This window comes from Canis lupus, chromosome 7 (genome assembly GCF_011100685.1).
Source record: "Canis lupus familiaris isolate Mischka breed German Shepherd chromosome 7, alternate assembly UU_Cfam_GSD_1.0, whole genome shotgun sequence".
NCBI lineage: Eukaryota > Metazoa > Chordata > Mammalia > Carnivora > Canidae > Canis > Canis lupus.
The window spans coordinates 71,759,929-71,779,380 of record NC_049228.1 but is presented as its reverse complement, the minus strand read 5'-3'; the positions used below and the strand labels follow the sequence as shown (position 1 = coordinate 71,779,380).

The following is a 19,452-nucleotide window of genomic DNA, read 5'->3' as shown; positions in this document are numbered from 1 at the left end:
TCTTTTCTCCCTGGAAGGCTCTTTGTCATAATCTTCACTCACCAGGCCTCCTCACCTCCTTCCAACCTTGGCATTGGTGGCATCTTCTCAGCGAGGTTTTCCTGACGACTTCATTAAAAATTGCTCACCCATATTTCCAGCCTTCCTACACACCTCCACTGCTATACTTTTCTTTACAGCTCTTCTCATTAGATGACATAATACACATTTCAATTATTTAATTGTTTCTTGTCTGCCTCCTAGGCAGGAATATTTGTATGTTTTGATTATGCTGTATCCACAGTGCCTACAATGCCTGGCACAAAATGGATACTCATAACTATTGAATTAATCTGTTAACCCTAAGAGGTAGGTTCTATTTTTGTTCTGATCATACAGATAAGGAAACTGAATCTTGAACCAGGAGGTAACCTGCCTAAGAATATTGGCTGGCAAGGGGTAGCAGCAGGATCCAAGTTCAGTACTCAGAGACTGGGTAATTTCCCACCAATTACACTGCTTTTCTTTCATATGTTAAATGCAAGATTCACCTCCCAACTTCGTAAATGAAGGCTAAATTTTGAAGTAGATAAGAAACTAAAGAATATTATATTTAATGTTTGGTCTATTTCAATGACCATTTGACCAACTATTATAATTGTGTTTAGACAATGAGAAACTGAAATATTTTTTAACAATTCAGCCTGAATATTGCAAGGGTACACGAGGTACTGAGAGTGAAACATGCCAGATGTGATTAAGGAACAGCAAAAACATAGTATTGGAGGGTGGAAGTGGTACAGAGAAGCAATAATCCATGCAAAAATCCATGAGTACAGATGCTGGTTAGAGAAGTTTTTATTTCAATTTTTACTGAGTTATTCATTGTACTGAGAGTGAAATCTTTATGACTTAGAAAAATAGTTTTTGATTGTACAAAAGAGGAAATGATAATTTTAGCTCACTAAAACTAAGAATAAATGCTTTGCAGGGTTTTCTTTCTTTCTTTTTTTTTTTGAAAAAGCTTTAATAATATTTGGCATCATGATGATAATTTTGGTAAATTAAAATATTAATTCTAACCCAAACTGATGAGTCAATTCTTTGTATGATATGTACACTAAATGATTTACTAAACATCAGAAATAATATAACAGAGAGTTTACATATTTTACATAAGCCATAATGTCAATATGCTGGATGATCCATTTCAATAAAGTAGCATGAAAATGATCCTAAGTAGTTTGGGTCACTGAAACAAGAATTCCACGTAAGTAGAATTTGGTAGATATTTGTATTTAGTATTAGTAATAGGAGATTTAACTTGAAATCCATTTGCAAATTAGAAAACTATCATTCTTTTGAAGTGGAATGGTTCAGGCTGGTGTGTCATGTGTCCAGGCATTGTCACAAAGTAGAAGAGTAATTGACAAGCATCAGCCCATATGATGGATGAAGATCTATTCCATAAATTGTAAGTGTTCACATTTTTATAGAAGCCGGGAGAAAGCCAATTTCAGCTCAGCTTAACATGCTAGCTCAAAGAGAATAAATATTTTGAATATTAATATAAGAATATATGTTTCACTCTCAAGGATGAAATATTCTTTGCTTAAGAACAAAAGTCAAATCTCAAGATCTGTCCTCTAGAAATGAAGAAAATTTTGAGGGTAGATCAATACTTTACTCTGGTATAAATCAAGTCACTGAGCTGTGAAACTGATAAGAGATAGAAGAAGAAAGAAAGGAAACAAATTATTCTGAAGTTTTAGGAATGCAGGGCTATATGAAAATAACAATATTCTTTGGTAATCAGCTACAGCAAGGAAAAGGAGTCTTGCTGTTAGTGTAGTAAATTTAAAAGGATACAATACACTCTCATAGAAATGTTTTAGCAAAACAAAACCCACAGAATTTTAAAAAGGGCCAACCTTGGTGTTAAAGCATATAAAAAAGACTCAAGAAATAAATGACAAAAGAATAGCTCTTTGACAGCCAAATGTGACAAGGTAGTTCTGGAATGAATCCTGAAACCAGTTAGAAAAAAAAAACTATGCAAATATAAGGGGCATTATTGGAACAAATGGTGAAATTTGAATATGGATTGTAGATTATAGTATTGTATCAATGGTAAATACTTGATTTTTGTCATTGTACTCTGGTTATATAAGAGACTGTCCTTATTTTTAGGATCGCACAGTGAGATATTTAGGGAAAAGAGGCATGATATCTGTAATTTACTCTTTAAAAATGATTCAGAAAAAAATGTGTGTTGCGAGCCTTGTATATGTGTGTAGATAATGAAGGAGAGAGAAAAAGAGCAAATGACTACAGAAATGGGACAAAATGCTAAAATCTGGAAAAAGGTAAAATGCATATAGGAATTCTTTTTACTCTATTCTTTCAGAATAAGAAGTTACCAAAAAAAGAGAACTCAAAAATACCCCCACATTAGAAACAAAATAATATGATTACATAATACTTGGATTATTAAATAACACTGGTTAAAAAGGGAAATAATAAATCTAAGAAATACATAGAACTGAAAGTAAGTAAAACAACAAGGAAAAACATATTGAAAAGGAAAAACCAGTCCTTGGGAGGAAACCTAGCTATTTAAGGTAAGTGTATTGGAAACAAGCAAGCTTATCACCAAACCAGCAGTAACTTTACCATTTTTTTTCCTTTCTGGTCCTCCCACCACTTGGTTCTAGATGCAGATTGTCATACATGAACCCCGAATTTCTGACTGAAGAATAGGAAAAGGGGACTCCAGGAAGGCAGAAAGTACCAAAAAAAAAAAAAAAAAAAAAAAAACACACAAAGAGAAAGGAGCCCAGAAAGCAGCCCCATAAAATTGTTCACAAATTGTAGGCTCACCTAGGAGCTGCACAAGGCATGGATCTGATCCTAATCAGCATATAAAATATTTTGAGAACTGAATTAACTGATCACAGCCCACACCCTAGACTGGCTAATGCCTGGAAAACACTTGAGAGAGATCCAGAGAGTCCTCCAAAAATATCAAATCACAGTCCACAGAAAATATATTAAAATTTGTGACCAGAACCTAACCTGGTTGACTAAAATTATCAACATTTTCCATAGAATTTAGCAGTCTAGAATCTTATAATATTTCAAATGTGCAAGACACAATCCAAAATTACTCAGTGTACAAAGACCCAGGAAATCTCAACTCATTTGTGAAGACAATCAACAGAAGACAACATTATGTTGACAAACATGTTGGAAGTAAGCAACCAAAACTTAGTTTTGGCAGATTTTATTAAAATTCTCCAACAAGGGCAGCCCGGGTGGCTCAGCAGTTTGGCACCTGCCTTCAGCCCAGGGCGTGATCCTGGAGACCTGGGATCGAGTCCCACCTTAGGCTTCCTGCATGGAGCCTGCTTCTCCCTCTGCCTGTGTCTCTGCCTCTCTCTCTCTCTGTCTCTCATGAATAAATAAATAAAATCTTAAAAAAAATAAATAAAAAATAAATAAAATTCTCCAACAAGTAACCATAAATACTGTTAAACAAACAAACAAAAATAGAAAGTCTCAGCAGAGATATAAAGAAAAATAAAATGTAAACTTTAGAACTGAAAAAATACAACTCACATGAAACCACTCACCAGATGGACTAAGTAGCAGAATGGAGATGACACAAGAACAAGTCCGTGAACTTGAAGATAAATCAATAGAAATTATTCAATCTGAATAACAGAGAAAAAAGATTTTTAAAAATAAACTGTCATGATCCTATGAGAGAATTGAAAAAGAATCCTAACATTCATGTCATTGAAATCTTAGAAGAGATGAAAGAATGTGATGCTGGAAAAAATGTGAATATTAATGGCTGAAAACTACCTCCCGGGGCAGCCCGGGTGGCTCAGCGGTTTAGCGCCGCCTTCAGCCCAGGGCGTGATCCTGGAGTCCCAGAATCGAGTCCCACGTTGGGCTCCCTGCATGGAGCCTGTTTGTCCCTCTGCCTGTGTCTCTGCCTCTCTCTCTCTCTCTCTCTCAATGTGTGTCTCTCGTGAATAAATAAATAAAATCTTGAGAAAAAAAAAAACTACCTCCCAATTTTTAAAGTTTCTTTTTAAGTTCAGTTAGTTAACATACAGTATTATATTAGTTGCAGGTATACAATATAGTGTTTCACACTTCAACACCCAGTGCTCATCACAACAACTGCACTCCTTAGTCCTCATCACCTATTACACTCATCCTCCACCGACCTCCCCTCTGGTAACCATCAGTCTGTTCTCTACTGTTAGAAGTTTGTTTGCATCTCTCTTCTTTTCACTTTGCTAATTTGTTTTCTTTCTTAAATTCCACACGAGTGAAATCACGTGGTATGTGTCTTTCTCTATTTCGCATAGCATAATATTCTCTAGCTCTATCCATTTTGTTGCAAATGGCAAGATTTAGGTTTTTTATGGCTGAATAATATTCCATTGTGTATATACACTGCATCTTCTTTATCTATTCATCAGTTGATGGACCCTTGGGCTGTTTGCATATCTTGGCTACCATAAGTAATACTGCTATGAACATAGGGGAGCATGTATCCCTTTCAATGAGTGTCTTTGTATTCTTTGGGTAAATATGGAGTACCTTTACTGCTAGTTTGTAGGGTAGCTCTATTTTTAACTTTTTAGGAACCTCCATACTGTTTTCCAGAGTGGCTGCACCAGTTTGCATTCCCACCAACACTGCAAAAGTTGTTCCTTTTTCTCCACATCCTTGTCAACACTTGTTGTTTCTTGTGCTTTTTATTTTAGCCATTCTGATGGGTTTGAGGCGATATCTCACCGTAGTTTTAATTTGCATTTCCCTGATGTAAGTCATAATGAACATCTTTTCATGTGTCTGTTGGCTATCTGGATGACTTCTTTGGAGAAATGTCTGTTTATATCTTCTGCTCATTTTTAATTGGATTTGAGTGTTGAGTTTTTAAGTTCTTTACATATCTTGGATACTGTTTATTGGCTATGTCATTTACACATATCTTCTCCATCCTGTAGGTTGCCTTTTAGTTTTATTGGTGGTTTCCTTTGCTGTGCAGAATCTTTTTATTTTGATGAAGTCCCACTAGTTTACTTTTGTTTCCTTTGCCTCAGGAGACATACCTAGAAAAAAGTTGCTATGGTCAACATCAAATACGTTACTGCCTGGGTTCTCTTCCAGGAATTTTATAGTATCAGGCCTCACATTTAGGTCTTTCATTCATTTGAATTTATTTTTGTATATGGTGTAAGAGTGTTCTAGTTTCTTTTGCATGTTACTGTCCAGTTTTCCTAATAGCATTTGTTGAAGAGACTGCCCTATTCCCATTGGATATCCTTTCCTGTATTGTAGAAGATTAATTGACTCTATAGTGGGAGTTTACTTCTGGGTTTTCTATTCAGTTCCATTGATCCATGTGTCTATTTTTGTACCAGTACCATGCTGTTTTGATTTACTACAGCTTGGTAATATAACTTGAAGCCTAGAATTGTGATGCCTCCAACTTTGCTTTTTCTTCTTAAAGATTGCTTTCACTATTCAGGGTCTTTGTGCTTCCACACAAATTTTAGGATTGTTTGTCCCAGCTCTGTGAAAAATGCTGTTGATATTTTGATCGGGATAGCATTAAATGTGTAGATTGCTTTGGGTAATATAGACATTTTAACAAACATTCATTCTTCTAATTCATGGGCCTGGAATGTCTTTCCATTTCTTTGTGTCATCTTCAATTACTTTCATCCATGTTTTATAGTTCTCAGAGTATAGATTTTCACCTGTATGCTTTATCTTTGGTATCTTATTATTTTTAGTGCAATTGTAAATGGGATTGTTTTCTTAATTCTCTTTCTGCTACTTCATTCGTTTGGTGTATAGAAATGCAACAGATTTCTGCATATTGATTTTGTATCCTGCAACTTTACTGAATTCCTTTATCAGTTCTAGCAGAAAGCTACCCAAATTCAGAGAAAGATGAACCTACAGATTCAAGAAGCTCAATGAATCCCAAATAGGATAAACTTAATGAACTCCATACCCAGAAATATCATAATCAAAATGCTAAAAACTAAAACAAAGAAAAGATGTTGAAAGTAGCCAGAGAAAAATAATTACCTGTACAGAAAAACTGTCTGTTTTGAAATAATATAATATTTGTAGAGAATTGCCAAGATAGTACAGAGTGTTCCCATAAAGAGTTCACCCAGTTCCTTCTAATGTTAACCCAAGGAGATCATGAAGGAACTCTCTGGGTGACCAGATTTCAGAGAAAGGAGGAGCAACAGGCCATCTTGGCATAGGGATCCAGGATCTGGTGCTCAGAAGAAACCAGATGTTCCATGAGGTTCAAACCCACACAGAAAGGATCCCTCCATTCAGCCAACTCCATTCTTATGCAGAAATTCCTACACAACTATAAAGCATGCTTGTTCTGGTGCTCCTTGCCTTGGCAGATGTTCAAGGCATTCTCTTGATTAACTCTCCCCCCTCAAAGAGTGGCTGCTGACCCAGGCTCTTCCTTCAGAGGTCAGATGTGACAGAGAAGTCCTAGGGTGCAGTTTCTGAAAGGAGGATATCCTGTTCTTTCCTTCTTCTAGAAAAAGAGAACAAACCTCCCTTGAAATTCACCATACCATGGGACTTCCTTGGTCCAGTACGTCCAAAGTTGGCAATAAAAAATGTCTTCAGGAAGTGCTGTATTCAATCTCCTGTCCACAAAACCAGAAAACAGAAGCGAATCATATTCTAAGTATAACCTACCTTCCAAAAAGCAGAGTTCTGAAGATACAGAACTAACACAAGGTACTTTTTCCCCTTCCTACTAAGGTAACTTTGTTTTTTTGTCTTCTAGTTTTCTTGCTATTAATTAAGAGACTATCTAATGGCTTAAGTGGAAGTTTGATATAATTATACTTCTTAGAATAATGTTCTATTATCATAGATTATTTGAATGTGACGTGTATAGATTAATTGCTTCCATTTTATTCTATTTGTAGGTAATGTAATTACAGTACTTTTATTTTTAACAAGACCACTAAAATAATCTGGAAACACAGCAATAATATTTTTTTTTCTTCTAAAATAAGTTTGAGCTTTTCCTCTTTTGGTCCTACTGCTAATATTGAAGTGACTATAAAATAGTTCCAATGACAATTCATGGCCATAGAATTCTTAGGATAATGTTTTACAAATGTATACTTTATAAATGTGAGTCTTATTAGTAATTTGTTTTTTAAAACTTGGTTTTCAGATAGTGCATGGTATTTTCATTGTTGTTAATTAGCAAATTTCTTCTACTGATCCAGAAACAGTAATCCTACAGCTGCTCAAATGGAAGTTTGCCTGGAATTGTACTACTTACCATCGTGCTTAATAAACGTATTTACTCAAAAGTAAATTTCATGAATAAATTGTTAACTTTTCTATATGATAGTGAAGGATCGTATTTCTCTTGATGGTGTTTAAAATATGACCTGAACCGTGATAAGAGTTTCACCTGTGGGGTCTCAACATTGGAGATATTTGAAATTCAAAGTATATGTCTGGGGCAGCCCCAGTGGCTTAGCAGTTTAGCACCGCCTTCAACCCAGGGCAGGATCCTGGAGACCCAGGATCGGGTCCCACACCGGGCTCCCTGCATGGAGCCTGCTTCTCCCTCTGCCTGTGTCTCTGACTCTCTCTCTCTCTTTCTCTCTCTCTCTCACGAATAAATAAATAAAATCCTATTTTTTAAAAAAAAGTATATGTCTGTACTCCAAGGGCTGAATTTATTCTAGTTGTGAGACTAATAGATTTACCTAAGTCAATGTTAGTTTTAAAAGAAAAGCCCTCTGATGGCTGTCACTGTGCATAGCATAAAAGCCAAGGCACTTCCCGCAGCCACAAGGCACTGACAAGTCTAGGTCCTGCTGTTGCCCCTGACCCATGCCATGCTCACTGTATCACTGTACCCTGGTCACTCCGTCTTGCTGCAGAGCGTCACACACACCCTTTCATTCTTCCTATTCTCCCTGTGACTGAAATACCATTTCCCTCTTTTCCTATATCTTCCTCATCCTTCAGGTCTTAAATGTATATCTTTGGAGACACTTGTATTGGTTTCTCAATTAAAAATTTGTTCCTCTTTTCTATCACATCTTAGGCTTTTTCACGTTGATTAAAGCATGTATTACAATGTGCAATTGTAACATTATTTATGTGATTATTTGTTGAATGTGTATATTCACACCTCTGTGTTTTTAGGGATGGGATCTATTCCGTGTCCATTGACTATATTCAGTGTTTTCAGAGCAATGAGGGGAGGTTGCTGATTGGCCTGTGGTGGGAGATTTTTCCTTGTGCAGGCATATCAGGTCTGTCTGTGATAACAAATCACAAAACACAAACTCTCAAGGATTTTTAAAAACAAGCATTTACTTCTCACTCATGGACTCATGGATGAGCTGTTACTCATCTTGGCTTACCTGGGCTCAGGTTCTGGGTCAGCATCATTCTCAGGTCTGCTTATCATTGAAGAGCCCAAGTGGAAGAGGCAGTAGCAACACGGGCATGGTCTTCTCATTGTGGACCACACACAACACAGGAAGGAGAGCAGAAAGAGGCTGCTCCTCCAAGCCTCTACGCAGAACTTGCTCATCCTCCTGTCTGCCTACATTCCACTGGTCAAAACCAATCAGAGGGCCCAAGTCAGTGTGATAGAGAAATCAACTCCACCCATCTATGAGAACCCCAAAAGACTTAACCTTTCCAAACGTCCCTGGGAGCTGCTCCATAACCACTCCAGATTCCATACCACAGACCCCATACATCAGGCCTCACAATCCTCAGAAGCAGGTTCGACTCAAGAGGAGTCTCTGGGCATCCCAAGTGAGAAACTGGGTGCTCCCAGCAGAGTAGCTAGACAGAGAAACCCACATAGAGTTAACCGCATTCCTGGTAGGGAAGACAAGATTTCCTTCAAGGGCCTCAGGTCTGTGCATTTCAGGAAGACCCTTGACCTCCTGTCAATCCCACAATGTGCCCATGTAACTCCCCTTGGTATCAAGCTCTAGGTTGTCACTTATCTGTCATCAGTATTTACTGAGGGCCTCCTGGGTGCTACCCAGTGCTGAGTTAAGGCTGGTGACCAGGCAAAGTGCCAGGTCAGGGTCAGGCCCTTCCTGTATGGTTTCTCATCACCATCCTCCTCTTTCCCATGGAGTGGCCCCTTTAATTTAGAACCATCCCCCATGATCCTTAGGAAGCAAGAAACACACAGGCAGAGCCTATAGAACAAATGAGAAAAGAGGGTTAATTGATGCAAAAGCCAAGGTGTCAGGAATCTATCACTTGGGAAATGCAGGGTAGTGCTTGAGAACTCTTCTGAACTTCAATTTCATCAGATTAGTCAAATCTTGGGGAGACTTTACGGGGCCATATGTAAAAAGACTGTCTTTACATAGCAGGCTGATAATAAATATATGTAGAATGAGTGTATAAACCCATACAATTACGTGGTAATGAAAGCAGGAACAGTGCCAGACAGTGAACCCTAACTAAATGCTAGCCATGTCCACACACTGGTAAATGCACTGACAGCTTTACTGCTTGATAGCATAACCCTATGATATAGTACTATTATTATTCCCTTTAAATACAAAACAGGATTGAAATGTAATCTTAAAAGCCATGTAAACAAGAATAAACAAGCCCAGCCTATGGCGTTAGAAGAAATGAGGCCACATAGGTATCAAGTATGAGCATGAACTTTGGCCATTGCAGCCCTGCCCCTGCCACTTAAACCCACCATCTGTGGAGAGTGGGCAGGTCACTTAACATCATAGAGCTCATATTTGAGCTAAGCACTTAACTGAGCATCATTTCATTTAATCTGCACAACTGCTCTGTTAGGGATTTCCATTATCTCCATTTCAGAGAATAAGAAGCTGAGGTTTAAAAAAGCTAATCAGGGAACACCCGGGTGGCTCAGCCCTTGGGCGCCTGCCTTGGGCTCAGGTCGTGATCCAGGGATCTGGAATGGAGTCCCGCGTGGGGCTTCCTGCGGGGAGCCTGCTTCTGCCTCTGCCATGTCTCTGCTTCTCTCAGTCGGTATCTCTGATGAGTAAATAAATCTTTTTAAAAAATAAAATAAAATAGGGATCCTTGGGTGGCGCAGCGGTTTGGCGCCTGCCTTTGGCCCAGGGCGTGATCCTGGAGACCCGGGATCGAATCCCATGTCAGGCTCCCGGTGCATGCAGCCTGCTTCTCCCTCTGCCTGTGTCTCTGCCTCTCTCTCTGTATGTGACTATCATAAATAAAAATAAAATAAAGTAAAAAATAAAATAATAAAAAAGCTAATCAATGTACCTAATATTTGAATTGGATGTCTGACTCTACAACTGGTCTATTCCATTTCATTCAGTAGATCTACTAAATGCCATGCTTTTGTGAATATCAGAGGATGTACATACAAGTACCATTTGAACCACTGAAACTAATGTCAAAATTTATACTATAAAATCAACTGAGACCATACAGAATTTCTTTTGAATTGAATACAGCCCAGCGCAATATCATTTCTTAAATCTTTGCTGTGTAATCATCACATAGGACCAAGGGGAAGGTCCCACTCTAATTTTTAGATGTTAAATCATGCGTGTTTTTGTGAAATGCTGTTAAAGTGAGTGTGAGAAAGCGGCATAAGCAACTCTGAGGTGATGCAGTCAGTAGTGCCCTGCACCTAGGAGCGGGAGGGACTTCCCAGGCCCCCAGGCCCGACGCAAGCCCAGACACCATCACGGGGAAGGAACACGACGTGCGTGCTTCGAACACCAACGGAGACATTATTTTTACTGAACCTGAATGTAAGAACAGTGCTCTTGTCAGTGTCCTCCGAAGGGGCTACAAATGAAATCAGGTCTAATCTCACTAATGCCACAGACCCGAGCTAGGGCCTCCAGCCCCCGTGCGTCTCCCTTGAGAGTCCGGATGACTCAATGCACGGGCCCAGGTTTGGCGGGATCCAGAACGCTCCCGTTCTTCTGGGAGACTCGGGTCACCCGTCACGTTCCAAAGAAGGAAGTCAGGTTCTGCGTGTGCTTTGCAAACGTTTTATTGAACGCAAGCCATTCTCCCAATCTCCAGAACGCAGCGGCACCACCGGCCAGGACCCCGCGGCCGAAGCGCGCGTCCCCGGGTCCGCCGGTGAACGCGAAGGCCGAGGGTGCCCGGGTCCCCCAGCCGGTCGCCGCGGGCTAGCCCCGCAGCCGCAGCCGCAGCCGCAGCCGCAGCGCCCGACCTGCGCGCGCCCGAGGGCGGCACTGCCCCACGAACATGCACACGCACGGGAGCGCCGCGCTCCCGCGTCCCCGGCGCTGCTCCGGCGGCGGGCGCGGGCGGGAGCCCGGGCGTCGGAGCGGGAGGCGGGAGCCCCAGACTGGGCGGGTGCCCGCGAGCGGCGCTCGCGCTTACGCTCCTCGGCTCCCGAGGCCCCGCCCCCGCCCCGCCCACCTCTTCTCCCGCGCGCGGGCTCCGCGCGCCCCAAGCCGCGCGCGTGCGCGCGCGTGCGCAGCCCAGGGCCCTCCGGGGGCGGCCCCGTAGACTCCATCGAAAGCGTCGCAAGGTCCCGGATTAACCCTTTCCTCGTTCGCCCATTTAGAGGCCCGGCGAGGTTCCGTGCCTGCGCAAGCCGGCGGCGCGCCTTCCCCCCAGCCCGCACCGCGCATGCACGGGAAGGGGGGGGGTGCCGGTGGGGGTGTTCACGGCCGGCTAGACAGTCTGTGCTCGTGCAGGAGGAGGGTGCTACCATCAGGGACGTGCACGATTCCCTCCCACCCCGCCCCCTCCCCAAACTCCAAAAAAAAAAAAATTCCAAAATACACCGCCACCCGCCGTGCCCCCGCGCCCCGCGTCCACCCCGTCCCCGGCCTGCTTGCAGTGAGCGCGGGGAGCCCACGGCGAGTGTCTGTGGCTGTGCCAGGCTGCAGGTAAGCGCGGGCCGGGGGTGCGGAAGGGGCCCGGGCCGTCCGCGAGGCGGGCGCGGGGGCGCGGGGGCGGCCGGCCGCCGGCGCGGCGGGGCGGCCCGGAGGAAGCGCGTTCTCGCCGAGCTCCGGGTCACCAGCCAGCTCCAGGAGGTGCGGGCGGGCGGCCGGAGGCGGTGCGGCGCGAGCGCGGCCGGGCGTGGGCCGAGGCCGGGCCGGGCGTGGGGACCGGGCGCCCCGGGGGCCGCGCAGGCCGGCGAGCGGGCTCCGGCGGCGGCGGCGGCGGCGGCCCCGCGCGCGCGCTCGCCGAGCCTCGGCGGCGGAGTTCATGGCCGCCCCCGCTCGCACCGCCGCAGTGCACCGCGGTGGCGGTGGGGGTGGGGACGGCCCCGAGCCCGGCGCCGAGCGCGGCCCGCCGGGCGCCGCCCCTCCGAGCCGCGGGCCCCGCCGGGGAGGGGGCCGGAACCCCCGCGCTCGCACTCCCGGCTGCGCCCGCGGAGCTCCGGAGCCGGCCGCGCGCCGCCCCCGCCCCCGGCCGCGGGAGGGCGGGGGAGGGCCCGGCGCGAGCCGGCCGGGGAGTGCGCGGGGCGCGAGCTCCGGGCTCGCGGGGCGCGGCGCGGGGCTGCGGAGCCCGGCCGCACGCCCGCTCCCGCTCCCGCTCCCGCTCCCGCTCGCCGCCGCCGCCCGCCCTCCCGCTCGGGTTCGCAGCGGCGGGCCCCACTCTGCGCCGGACTCCGATTAGGAAGGAACAAGCGGCCCTTCCTCCTCCGGGCTCCGAGGCTGGAGCTTTTGTTTAGGGAGGGCTGCAGACGGCCGCGTCCGCCCCCCGCCCCGCGCCCCGCGCCCCCGGCCCCGGCCCCGGAGAGATGGGAGCGAGGCCGCAGGGGCTCCCGAGCCCGCCTGGGGCCTGCGCTGGGCCCTCCGCCTCCCCCCCATGCCGACCGTGCGAGCCTGCCTCCGGGAAGTCGTGCCGCCGCCATTGTCGCGGCTGCTCCGGGGCAGGGGAGGCGGCGGCCGCCGCTTATGTAAGTCTGCCCTCGCGGGGGCCGCTGCCGCCTGCCCGGTAACGGCGGCGCTTGGGGAGCCGCGGTCCGGGGCAGCCCCGCCCGCACGAGCAGCTGGGGCTCCGTCTCGCCCTGTCGCCCTGCACCTACCCGGGCGACTGGCGGCGGCTGCCTTCCAGTGGAACTCACCTGAACTTGGTACGAACTTGGTAACTGCAACGCCTCGGTAGAACGAGACGGTCCTCGGCGATCTTGAGAGAGAACGGGAGCCAAACAGCACCCTGAGCCCCCCCCCAGGAAAGCACAGTGGTGCATCGACCTGGGCACCGCGGGGCCACCCCTCTCCCTAGTCCCATGCACTTTTATCCCGCCACCCTAGGAAGAGGTACAGCAGTGCAGAGTGATGAGGTAGGAAGGTTTTGGTGCCTGCCTTCTGGGGATGACTGCAGGTCGAGGTGCACCTGGGGGACCCGCACAGTCCTTTGAAGTGAGGCTGCCCAGCTCTCAGGCCGTGCAGATGGGAAACACCCTGGTGTGTTTTTCTGTAGAGGGAACTCTTGAGGGTTTTCAGAGTGTTGGTCTGGAAGTTCAGGTCTTGCACCACGATTTTTGTGTAAGCATATTGCAGCTCAGTCTCTTGGTCCCACCACACCACAGTTTGTGTGGTCACTGTTCAGTGGAGGAAACATGGTTTTCAGGATGTTGGTCTGCAGGATGGAGCCCCTCTGGTAGGAGTTGAAAGTCTCCTAAAGGGACAATTCTTGGAGCCTCCTGTGAGGAGAGAGGTGAAAACACCTTGATTTCTCAAATAAAACCATAAAGACTATGTAGCCTGTGTGGTACAGTGCTACATCACAGAGAAGCAAGGAAAGCAGCAGCTACTGTTTCTTCTCCAGTGTTAACTGTTGGGGATGTACACTTCTATAACTTGATGTTTATTTAAAGATGTACACTCTGTATGTTTATGTAAGCCTAGAGATAAATGTGGAGGGCTACATAACCAGCAGGACACGGTGGTGGTAAGGGGAGACTTACTGGCTTTTTCTAGATCTATGTCGCTATCAATATTTGTGCAAACATGGGCGTGGGCTTCTTTGGTGAGAACTTCCTTAGTGGTTCTCCAATCCATTCCTCCAGTCCCAGTGTACCCCCCCTGCATGCCCGGAGTGCCACAGCCTTCATCTGTTCTCATTCATATCTGTTCAGAGCTGGACCTGATGCTGCCAGTCACCCTCCTCTCTGTTCCCAACCTGAAAATGGGTACATGTGCAAGTGGCAGGACAAGAAAGGAAAGTTTATTTTTTTAAATTAATTCTTGAAAACATTCTTGTTTAGAATTTGGGATAGAGGGAGATCCTACCTTATTCTTGTTTGTCCTTTTCTCTTGTAGGACTGGCGTGCCCCTGATCAGAGTTATTCTGATCTGAAGAATTTGGTGTTTAAAGCATTAAGATAATAGCCTGAGTTGTTCATGGTAACTATAACTTTGGATAATAAGTCTTGGAAATACAGTTTGGTGTTTCTCTCTCTGTCTCTCCATATATATATATATATATATATATATATATATATATATATATATATATAAAATGTATTAGCACTTCTGTTTTTTGGGGGGGGAATGCTTTGTTAAATAAAAAGACAATATTTCAAAAAGGAAACATACAGAACACATTATATGAAAAAGATAATTCTTAAAAAAAAAAAAAGGTAATTCTTTAACATGGTCTTTTGTGCCATATGTTTCCTGCCAGTTCAGTATTTCTTTTGCTTATAAACTACTCCAGCACTTGTCAAGTATATCCAGTCTTGATGACACTTTCATCTGGATGGCATCCAGATGGAGTGAAGACCCTTACCACTGTCTTCCCAAATGCCATCTGAGTGTCATATTAAACCTTCATTCAGAAGTGGCCCAAAGCTGGTGAGGGAAAAAGCAGAAGACAACACTAAGTGGAGTATTTTGGCAGTGATCTCCCTTTCTGGTTCTGCAACAGTGATTTATCTCTTCTGTCAAGGAAGTATAACACTGAGCGCTATTATTTCGCTGAAACTCCTTTTCTCTACGTGGAATTAGAATAGACACAATAGGCATCCAACCTCCTTGCCTTGGCCCTCTTTCCTGAAACCTTGAAGTTATTTGTTATCACCTCCAGTTGTCAGGAAGCATAGGTTTTACAGGTAGTTTGCCTGGATTTGGGTCCCAGCTCTCCAGTAAATGACTCAAATATCGAGCAGGTTCCTAAACTCATGTAAAAGGTGGGGCTAGCAACACTTAGGTTTAAGGCTATTTGATCAGTACATTTGTAAAGACTTGCAAGGCACGTGGAACAATGCCTGGCACGTATTATGTGCCCAATAAAAGTTGGTCTTACTATTACTAAGCAAATACTTCTTAGGTATTTTGAGTATTTTTAAGTATTTAAGATAAATAGAAGTAACAGTATGGAAGTCCCTTAGCGGGGATTAGTGTGTTATAACCTAGAATCACTTCTAGCGTTGATTTTCAGAAATCGTTAGGTACTAAAAATTGATCAGGAAGTAAAAGTCTGCCTATGTTTTCCTATATGGAGAAATACTGTTTATAATTATCAAACTTTGTTTTTGAAATTTTTTTGTAGGAGTTTTTCATCAGTATGTCTGAAACCATTAAGTATAATGACGATGATCATAAAACTCTGTTTCTGAAAACGCTAAATGAACAACGCCTGGAAGGAGAATTCTGTGATATTGCTATTGTGGTTGAAGATGTGAAATTCAGAGCACACCGGTGTGTTCTTGCTGCCTGCAGCACCTACTTTAAGAAGCTTTTCAAGAAGCTTGAGGTTGATAGCTCTTCAGTAATAGAAATAGATTTTCTTCGTTCTGATATATTCGAAGAGGTCCTGAACTACATGTATACAGCAAAGATTTCGGTGAAAAAAGAAGATGTTAACTTAATGATGTCATCAGGTCAGATTCTTGGTATCCGATTTTTGGATAAACTCTGTTCTCAGAAGCGTGACGTATCTAGTCCTGATGAAAATAACGGCCAGTCGAAAAGTAAATATTGTCTCAAAATAAATCGCCCCATTGGAGATGCTGCTGACGCTCAGGATGACGATGTGGAAGAAATTGGAGACCAGGATGACAGTCCCTCTGATGACACAGTAGAAGGCACCCCCCCGAGTCAGGAGGACGGCAAGTCGCCCACGACGACGCTCAGGGTTCAGGAGGCAATCTTGAAAGAGCTGGGGAGTGAGGAAGTTCGAAAAGTAAATTGCTACGGCCAGGAAGTAGAATCCATGGAGACCCCAGAATCGAAAGATTTGGGGTCCCAGACTCCTCAAGCCTTAACATTTAATGATGGAATGAGTGAAGTGAAGGACGAACAGACACCGGGCTGGACGACGGCTGCCAGTGACATGAAGTTCGAGTATTTACTTTACGGCCACCATCGGGAGCAGATTGCCTGCCAGGCGTGCGGGAAGACGTTCTCGGACGAGGGCAGGTTGAGGAAGCACGAGAAACTCCACACGGCCGATAGGCCGTTTGTTTGTGAAATGTGCACAAAAGGTTTTACTACACAGGCCCACCTGAAAGAACACCTAAAAATCCACACGGGGTATAAGCCCTATAGTTGTGAGGTGTGTGGAAAATCCTTCATCCGTGCCCCAGACTTAAAGAAGCACGAGAGAGTTCACAGTAACGAGAGACCATTCGCGTGCCACATGTGTGACAAAGCCTTCAAACACAAGTCCCACCTCAAAGATCATGAACGAAGACACAGAGGGGAAAAGCCTTTTGTCTGTGGCTCTTGCACCAAGGCGTTCGCCAAGGCATCGGATCTGAAAAGGCACGAGAACAATATGCACAGTGAAAGGAAGCAGGTTACCCCCAGTGCCATCCAGAGTGAGACCGAACAGTTGCAGGCAGCAGCGATGGCCGCCGAAGCGGAGCAGCAGTTGGAAACAATCGCCTGTAGCTAGAGGTGATGGGACAGGACCATTTTGCCTGAGCCCTGGAGACTGCACTGTTCATAATACATGAACGCCAGTCACTGTACTTTTGTGGAAACTTATGGAGCATTGTACTCACTGGACTTAAGGCAGTGCTTGGTTAGGTATTTTTAAAACTTTGCAAGGAAATAGTGTTCCTTGGTTCTGACCAAACAGTCTCACTGTCCCGTCTGGTGTCTAGTAGTAATGTTGCCAGTAAGCCCTCCCCCACCCTCTCTTTTTTACGATTTTAATTTGAGAACTCCTGTGTCCAGTTCAGAAGTGAGAGACTTCTATTCCATTTTTAATTCCTCTGTACGCTTGCCGCACCGGCATGTGTACTGCACAGAGTGATAATTGAGTAAATTGATTTCCTAATCATCACGCTTATACGGGACTTATGGTCAAAACAGCATTTTTAATAACTTAATAAAAGTACTTCTTGTAGATGCAGAAAATACTGGTGGGTGGTTGACCAAGAACACCCCCGCGGATATGAAAACAAGTTCCAGAATTGCAGAACGGTATTAGATTTATATTTGGTTTGTTAATTTTGTATCACTGTTTTTCACTGTTTTTGTGGACAGATAATGGTTGCTTTGCTAAAGTGCTTCTTCATTTTGATTGCCCACACCCCACCCCAAAAGATGTAGTCAGAAGTCCCAAACAAAGGCTAAGCAAACCCACAGGGATGACGATGGTCTGGGGGCTGAGTTCTTTCTGTTCCTCTTTTTTGGAGCATTGCTGCTCTGCAACAGATGGGGTTTGTGGGATAGACCAGTTGTTAGAGGGATAGCAAAGGGGGAATAGGATCCTGGCTCTCAGGGACAAGGTTTTCACGTTTGCAACAATTCCAAGATTTTCTAGATCAAAATAATTCTTAATTGATTTTGAAATTGGATTTTTATTTAGGATCAAAATTAGGACAAGAATAGGTATGCTTCTTCAGATACACTTGTGTCACTTAAGAGAATGTCATCAAGCTTTTGGGCTCTCTGCAGCACATGATTTATCCATAAAGGAGATGTAATATCGTTACTTAAATTAATAAATGGAAAATCTTTTTTAAGTGTGTAAATAGTGTAGAAGTGTTGGTCTTATGTATTTCAAGTAAAAGTAGACAGCTGCACCTTTTTTTGCACATTGGATTAAAATAACTTCCATGAGCAGCAAACATCAGTCTGTTTTTTAACCAATATTAAAGATTGTAAGACCAAATGTTTATTTTTTTGAAGTATATTTCATCATTGGTGGTTACAGTTTTAAGTAGAATTTGATTACCATTTCATACCCATAAACAGAATTATAAACACTTCCAATTTTGGTGTATGAAAAGTTTTTTTTAACCATTTCTTTAGGAATATATTGGAATACCAAAATAGTTTGAATTACTTTCTGTAACAAAGTATTAGTCAATTATTTCAGAATGTACAATTTTAGAAAAATGTCATTTTTTAAAACTTATGTTTGATTCCTAGGAATTTTTTTTTTCAAGTTACATTAAAATAATTTCATTTCATAGCTTGTTGCATTAACACCTGTAATTACTGTTGTGGGAGAAATTTTATTTTTTAAATTGATGTATATGTTATGCCCAAGATTGTAGGATGAAGATGCTACCTTTTAAAGAGACTTATTTATTGGTAAAATGTTTACTTTAATTTAATTTCCTTTCTTAAAAGTTGTTTATTCTGTCCTAAAAGTAGTCCTGTCACTGTGTTTATATGCTATTAGTGGAAGGGGGACTGATTGGCGTTCCTTGGCTGTTTTAACCAAAGCAAAGGAGAAATAATTTTCACATCTTGTTGATAGCTCCTTCAACAAACCACTTTTTGGGACTTCATTTTTTGTATATAAAAGAAAATATACTTCTATCATTCCTGTTTTCATTTTTTCATAGCAACCTTTCACATCCAGGGTTCTACCAAAGCACATTTTCTATGATGTCTTCATCATGGTTTTACAGTTAAACCTGTGGTATTGAAACCACATAGTCATGGTGGTACCCCAGAAAAGAAAGCTTAATTTTCAGCACACTTGATTTGTATTATGTAAATATCTATCATGTGTCCTATTTTGCATGAGAAATGTATTTGTGGTTTACTGTGTCTACCACCAGTACTGGGTTTGTATGTGTGTTAGCGTGCATGTTTTCTTTGGTTATTATTATTATTTTTTTTTTGGCGGCAGCAAAGTCATCACATGGTAGTTTGTCTTTCTTCTGGTCTTTCAGACTGCCTCCTTCCAGCCAGCTGGCTTGAGTGGTCCCCTGGACAGTGAAGCCATCATGCTAGACCTCTAGTCTTAGGGAGTGAATTCTGAAATACGCTTACACTGAATCCATAGTGTGAGAGGAAAGGAAATTATAAATGTCAACATTACTACCTTTTCATTATTTAAAAATCACCCACTTTTTTCTCTTTGTACAAAGAGAATGTCTTTGATTTGACAGACTTGATTGTAACTACTTTCTAACTAATCATTGTATTGACAATGATTGAAGAAAAGAATTTAGGAAGTCTAAATTTT

General features: G+C 43.5%; 1 protein-coding gene and 2 long non-coding RNA genes across 13 annotated transcripts; 2 read left to right on the top strand and 1 right to left on the bottom strand.

The window, feature by feature from the left end:
• Positions 1–4,841: 4,841 nt before the first annotated feature.
• On the bottom strand, positions 4,842–13,472 carry LOC119872609. Of its 2 annotated transcripts, XR_005362619.1 has the most exons (4): positions 13,136–13,472; positions 8,448–8,642; positions 6,618–6,692; positions 4,842–5,111 (listed from the first exon to the last, which is right to left on the bottom strand). It is a non-coding gene; the product is annotated as an uncharacterized LOC119872609 (long non-coding RNA). The 2 variants fall into 2 exon arrangements; XR_005362618.1 differs by lacking the exon at positions 4,842–5,111 and having other exon boundaries at positions 5,642–6,692.
• On the top strand, positions 5,640–7,409 carry LOC119872608. Its single transcript, XR_005362617.1, has 2 exons — positions 5,640–6,786; positions 7,235–7,409. It is a non-coding gene; the product is annotated as an uncharacterized LOC119872608 (long non-coding RNA).
• On the top strand, positions 11,800–18,800 carry ZBTB14 (zinc finger and BTB domain containing 14). Of its 10 annotated transcripts, XM_038543793.1 has the most exons (4): positions 13,008–13,354; positions 14,153–14,235; positions 14,337–14,420; positions 15,568–18,800. In XM_038543793.1, exons 3-4 carry the CDS (start codon positions 14,418–14,420, stop codon positions 16,912–16,914), a joined length of 1,350 nt encoding a protein of 449 aa, XP_038399721.1. In that variant the 5' UTR covers positions 13,008–13,354; positions 14,153–14,235; positions 14,337–14,417; the 3' UTR covers positions 16,915–18,800. The 10 variants fall into 10 exon arrangements, with proteins under 10 accessions (XP_038399723.1, XP_038399719.1, XP_038399725.1 ...); XM_038543795.1 differs by lacking the exons at positions 13,008–13,354; positions 14,153–14,235 and adding an exon at positions 11,800–11,948; XM_038543791.1 differs by lacking the exon at positions 13,008–13,354 and adding an exon at positions 11,807–11,948 and having other exon boundaries at positions 14,153–14,420.
• The last annotated feature ends 652 nt before the right edge of the window (positions 18,801–19,452 follow it).